The following is a 6,811-nucleotide window of genomic DNA, read 5'->3' on the forward strand; positions in this document are numbered from 1 at the left end:
CCGCCGCCCGCTCCCGCTGCCGCCGCCGCCGCCGCCGCCGCCACCGCCGCTGCGCCTACTGCTCCTCGCCGTCCCCGCTGCAGTGCGAAGGGCTCGAAGATGGCCGGTTGGCAGAGCTACGTGGATAACCTGATGTGCGATGGCTGCTGCCAAGAGGCCGCCATTGTCGGCTACTGCGACGCCAAATACGTCTGGGCAGCCACGGCCGGGGGCGTCTTCCAGAGCATTACGGTAAGAATCGGTAGCGGCCCGGACGCCGGTCCCTGGACCCGAGTATGGCTGGGCGACCGCGGGGGCGTCGCAGCGCGGGACCAGGGCAGGGAGGGCAGTGCCGGCAGGTGTGCCGGGCGATGGGCTCAGAGGATGCGGCTGCGGAACCGGCGGGGAGGCGGGGGACGGCCGATAGCCTAGGGCTGCACTGAAAGGCGGAGGCGGCGGCGAGTTCCCCGCCTGCCTCGGCCCGGAGCCCCCTGGTCCTCGGTGCCGGTCCGGGTGCCCACGTTGGGGGATGGGGGACGTACTGGACGAGGTTTGGGCCGCGTTTTTCTCCCTAGTGCGGCTTCTCCAGGTCCTTAGGAAGCCCGAGGTGTGCTTTGCACGTCTTGGGGTGAACGCGGGCGTTAGGGTTCTGGGTCGGGGCGCCCCGGGCCCAGACGGGGTCCCTAGGCGGCTGGGCCTCCCCTCGCTTAGCGGACAGCTAGCCGCCCGCGCCGCGGGGCTGTGGGAGGCGGTGGCGGCACGGCCCCCGGGATTCTCGGAGCGACTTGGCGTAGATTTGCTGGTGTCCAGGTCTCCGGGGCTTGCGAGAAATGTACGCCTACCACGTAGGTGGATTCGTGAATCTCGACTTCAGCTTTGGGGTATGTAGGTTTTTTTTTTTTTTTTTTTAAATTCTCCAAGATGGCGAACTGCCATTGATTTCTTGCTTCCTCCTATGGAGATTCATCGATAATACCGTTATCCTCAGTTACGCAACCTATCTCTAAAAAGGGGGTTTTTGGAGGGGGTTTTCAGTAATCTGGGAAGACCAGGGAACACTTTACTTCTCCAACTCCTTGCATCAGAAGTGATGTTTTTAAAGGAGTTAATGCAGATTCATGCTTTACAGTGCACGATTTTCTCGTTTTGACTTGGTTGCCACATGTTTGGGGGAATATTTGTCACTAAGTCTCCAGAGCTGTTTATTGTTTTGCCTATTTCTACCCAAGGTTTTTCTAAAATTGTGACGATAGCATTAAATAACAGGCTCATTTCCTTAATTAGCCCCATTCTCCGTTCCTACCAAACGCCAAAATTCAAGTCCCTTGTAATGAGCGCTACTAATTCATTTGCTACTTAACAGGGGTTTAAGATCTAATTGTGTATGTAGAACTCAGTTTTTGACAGTAATACTTCAAGGTCTCCTGGACCCTTAGGGAACTACAATTCTTAAAGAGAATTGGCATCTGGTGATCAACTTTTTTTCTGCAGTCCTCTTGTCTTTGTGTGTGAGTTCCCGCTGCTGTCTGGCTGGGAAGATTGCGGGAGTATGCTTGGAAATGGCTGGGGCCTGCTATGACTCTGCAGTTCTGATGGGGGCGACGCCTTCCTTCTTATATTCATGGAATGTTAGCATGCACGTTTTCTCCTTTCCGGTTCTGGAGGCTACCTCAGTTTCTTTCCCAATCCCTCCATTATCTCTTGTACCATTGCCTACTGCAGTGCTGCAGACATAATCCTCTTTTCGTTTGCTGGGAGAGAAGACTGCTTACTGAAGTGGGAGGGGAAGGGAAAAAAGAGTAGTGGTTAGAAAAATAGGGACGAGGGAAATAAGAATTTGGAAATGCGCCAAGGTCTAAAGATTGAAGTTCCTATGGTGCGGGATATTTCAAGCTGAATGCAGAGAAGGGAACAGATTTGCTTGAGCATGAGCTATATTTTTAGGAGACTTCCAGGCAACTTTAATTTGGTGCAACGTGACTGTATGATAGGCAAAATGTTGAAAGCACTTATGGCTGAATCTTTACCATTAGATAAGCACTTTTCAGGCACCACTTCGCTTGATGTAGTTTATAAATAATAAGTTTGCAGTTTGCCTGGTGTCAACTGCCAACTATTTAGAGAGATTCTTTGTATGAGCTGGTCTTCAGTTAGCAGACCACAGTTAACTGCGAAATCTGAATTAACTCATAAAATGTGTAATAAAGTAGCATTAGCTATGTTTTTAGGAAAGGGTGACTCTTGCTTTTGCATTAGTGAAATGTGGATGTCTTTTAGCTGCAGTACAAATCTTGCACATAAACTTTCCTGTTATATCGATAGAAATTAACTACAAGTTCATGTTGTTATGTGTTTTTTGTTTTTTGGGGGCAGCCAATAGAAATAGATATGATTGTAGGAAAAGACCGGGAAGGTTTCTTTACCAACGGTTTGACCCTTGGCGCAAAGAAGTGCTCAGTGATCAGAGATAGTCTATACGTTGATGGTGACTGCACAATGGACATCCGGACAAAGAGTCAAGGTGGGGAGCCAACATACAACGTTGCTGTCGGCAGAGCTGGTAGAGGTAAGCAAGGTACTCTGTTGGTTAAAAATTGCATGCCACATTACAACTTACTGAGCAATTTCTTTAAGATTTCATATAAAAGTGTTAATCCATATGGTTATTAAGGTGGTTTTTGTGAACTGCCCAGCACTGAAAGAGGCACTGCTTTAAGATTTATTCTGTAGCAGCTGCACATAGAGGCTAGCCTTCTAGATTAGGACTTTATATTCTAAAATAGAATATTTCTGTCTTCATTTTTAGCTTTAGTAAACTTAAAATCTAAATGTCTCTTAAATTGCTTGACATGCCACATAATACCATGCTGTCTCCATATTGTTGAAGTGTTCAAATCAAATCCCTTTGCGTCTTTGAACTTTGGATCTCATCCTTCTCTTTCTGGCTTGCGTTTTAATCATTTCACTAAGCATAAGGAGGGAAAAATGAACATTGCTGTGAAGAGAAAAATAATTAAAATGAGGGCTTTGAAGTGAGGAAGTTGTCCATTTATGGAAATACATAAGTTGTCATTTAAAGTATTTTCACAGACTAAGTATCTGATACTTAGATTTGAATAGGAAGTGACGTTTAGTTTGTATATTTAGTCCAGAAGTTCTGATGTCTCCTGACAGTTATCAGCATTGTAGAAATTCTTCACTAAAGTAGTCTGAAAAGCTTTTTCAAAAGAAACTTTCTAGAAATCACGGTTTATTGTGATATTTAATTGATTTACAAATACATTTAAATATATTAACCTGTGTAAAAAAATTTTTTTTAAATAAAAGAGAGCATCTGTAGTGTCACATACTGTCAAGTATAAGCAGACTTGGCACATCAAATTTTAAGACCAGATCTACCATATGAAGTAACTAGAAGCTGCTTTGAACTATAATTTAATGGTATTTATTGTTCTATCATCTCCTTGTGAGGTTGCTCTTTTTCTGGTGTGGGTTTCTGCTTATGAATGTTTCTCTATGACAACAGAATTACTTGATTTTTGAAATAATAGACAAATCTCTCAACATTTGCTGAGCTAGGTCAAAAGACAAATATTAAAAGGAATCATCAACCATGTGACAAAACCAGAATGAGATTTTGTACCATGTAACTCTACTGACATCTAGTGGCAGTGAATATAAAATTTGATTACATATTTTGAGGATAGACTTCTGAATTGCATCAGAGAAAAACCTGTTAGAAATAATAAACCTAGCTCTGGTAGCCTAGTGCCTAAGACACTTGACTGACAACCAGAAGGCTGGAGGTTCAAACCCACCAGCCACTTCCTCGGAAGGAAGATGGGGCAATCTATGTCCATAGTGATACCGCCTTGGAAACCCAAGGAGGGGTCACTATGAGTCGGGTCCGACTGAACGGCACATAACAACATTATTTCAGGATTTTAGATCTTGATTAAAAACAAAGCACAGTGAGGACATCATCAGTAAGTATAATAAGCCTTAAGTGCTTTTTATATGACACTTTCTGAATGGCACTGAGAATGCTATTTGAAATTTGGTCTTGGTTTTCCTCTGGAAGTAATAGACACATTTAGCCTCACTGGTAACACTTAATAATTTATACTCAGCAAGCATGTTAAATTTGTGGAATATTCGGTAACTAACTAAATATCCCCCCTTTTTTTTTTTTGCTGCCAGTATTTGTCACAGCAACCAGAAATTTCTTGCCCTAGAAGATAAATGTTCAGACTTTTATTCTTAGCATAAAGATAATTCTATAGAGCTCTGTAGCTACATGGATTAGCTCCCAGAATGCAGTCAATAGTTACTGTGTTCTGTTTGGGCATATTACTTATTTTGAGAGTTCTTTTTGGAGATTTAGTTGACTTCAGTGCTTGACAGTTCATGGAAAACTAACTTAATATTAACTTATTAATCGGGGTTCTGTCTGCTAAAACTTATGTGACTTTCTTGATTAACACTTCTTTTGAAACACTTTTCTTCTTTCTCTTTCAGTCTTGGTCTTTGTAATGGGAAAAGAAGGGGTCCATGGAGGCGGATTGAATAAGAAGGCATACTCAATGGCAAAATACTTGAGAGACTCTGGGTTCTAGCTGCTAGGCAGACTGTTAAGTATTAGGGGAAAATTGCTCTTAAACTTTCCTAGCTGTAAGCTTGAGTCTTAATTCTGGAAATTTTATTAGCAATGCAGGGTGATGGGGTATGAACCTGTGTCTCCTTTGTATCCCTCTGTTGGTGGGGAAAGGTGTCTTTCTTTTTGCCCTCCCCCCTTTAAATAATTCTGTTCACTTTTGTTTTGTTTCCTTGTGTACTCCAGCATTGGTTATAGTCATGGGAAAGGAAGGTGTCCACGGAGGCACACTTAACAAGAAAGCATATGAACTCGCTTTATACCTGAGGAGGTCTGATGTGTAAGCAGCCTCTCCCCATCTACCTAGCAACTGTCTTCATCATCACCCCAATTATGGTCACAGTGCTACCAGACTATAGATGGTAGCTGATTTTCTTTATCTATTTTCTAATGTCACGATTTGTTTGTCCAATGGATCATTTGTATGTTAACCACTGTATGTAACCAACCCTTATCTGGCAAAATAATTGCAGCACAATAATAATTTGCATGATACCTTGAAATTTGGGGGGAGGGGGCATGCCAAGTTGGGCATCACTTTGTCTTAGCAATTAATGGGCTATCGATTACTAAAATAAGGTAATACTAAGCAAGGTGCCGGTTGTACAATCTTATTTAATCAATGTCTTTTCAGCAGTTTGAGCATTTATTTGGCTCATTAGTCTTCCTTTTGTTGCGCATGGTTGGGAGGAAAAAGCATGCATCTTTCCTTCACTCCTCTTTTCCCATCCTGCCCTTTGCACATAAGGTATATTTGGTTTGCTTCCATCGTTTCTTATGCAGTGCTTGGTTTATTTAACCAATTAATATCCCTTTTGTTGATGAGCTATGAGAGTTGTAGTAGTTTGCTTTCAGTATTGTTGTTGCACTTGACAATACTTTTTTCATAGTATCTACAGGACATACGAAGAGTGCAACTGCAAAATGAGCAAAAGGCACTTCCTCCCATGACCTTACAGTAACCATACTGATTGAATCCCCAGGGACATTCCATCATTGCAATAGGTCAGATTTTGGTTTCTGTCTTTTTTTTTTTTTTTGCACACCAGCTCTATTCTTTAGTGAAATTGTAAAAGGCTGCCGTTATGGACATTAGGTATCCCAAATAACCATCTGGAGTGTGTCCAGTTTGTTCTTCATAGGACCAATTTTTATTTGCAGCTTGAATTTTTATATGAAGTTGCATTATTGTGGACTTGGCTGTCTTGTGATGAATTTTTTTCATATGTATTCTGTGCCATACTATTGTTAAAATGAACTGTTGCTCTTGTGAGATGGATTTTAACTGACCTATTAAGGATTTCTTTCGAATGGCACTACTTTAGGGACATTTTAGTATTTGCTTCTATTGTTTGGGCCTTGTGGATAATGTACAGATTTAAAAACAAATCTTGTTGCTGATTTGTCCATTTCTTTCCCTGCACTTTGTTACATCTGGGATACAGTCTAACTCATCTGATTTAATATGCATTTAAAAAAATGCCATAACTATTAAACACCTTGTTTACAGACAGATGAAATAAATTTATTCCAACCAAATAATCTAGACTCTTGTTGTTTATATGAATTGTTGACTTACTGTTAAAGTTGATTTTTGACAATGTAAGAACATAAAGAATGGGCTAAAGGCTGCAGCAAGCACAAAAGTTTACAATAAAAAAAAAATAGCTGATGGCCTACTTCATTTCAAGCAGTATTTACTACAAATAAAATGTGTCTGGGAGTTGCTTTTTAATGGGCTTTGATCTTATTTAAAATGATGTCTATTCATTTCAGATTCATCTTCAGGCTTTTAAAAGGAAAATTGACTTACCTCCTGTAAATATTTTCCTCTTGTTGCTGCCATCGAGTTGTGATATATAGTGAGTGATAAGGGGCCTCACTGACAAGGGTTTCCTGCACTATTGTGGATCCTTCTGTGTTGAAATATCTCATTTCTTTAGATTTGTAAGCTGTTTTAGGAGGCTGATGTTGGCCAACTAGGACTCTTCCTTGTAAGAGCAGAAGACTTACTGCATATAAGCTCACAGTTTTTGCCTTTGGAGTGACATGTTGATTATGGGTACATAGTGGTGGTGGTGGTGTTATTTGCCGTCGAGTCGCCCCGACTCATAGCGACCCCTCCTTGGGTTTCCGAGGCAGTATCACTACAGAAGTAGGATTGCCCAACCTTCCTTC

General features: G+C 41.8%; 1 protein-coding gene across 1 annotated transcript; it reads left to right on the plus strand.

The window, feature by feature from the left end:
- Positions 1 to 99: 99 nt before the first annotated feature.
- On the plus strand, positions 100 to 4,595 carry PFN2 (profilin 2). The gene is made up of 3 exons (XM_007940179.2): positions 100 to 231; positions 2,353 to 2,545; positions 4,498 to 4,595. Exons 1-3 carry the CDS (start codon positions 100 to 102, stop codon positions 4,593 to 4,595), a joined length of 423 nt encoding a protein of 140 aa, XP_007938370.1.
- Positions 4,596 to 6,811: the final 2,216 nt, after the last annotated feature.

Source organism: Orycteropus afer, unplaced genomic scaffold, assembly GCF_000298275.1.
Source record: "Orycteropus afer afer isolate SDZICR_OR568_19922 unplaced genomic scaffold, OryAfe1.0 scaffold00066, whole genome shotgun sequence".
Lineage (NCBI taxonomy): Eukaryota > Metazoa > Chordata > Mammalia > Tubulidentata > Orycteropodidae > Orycteropus > Orycteropus afer.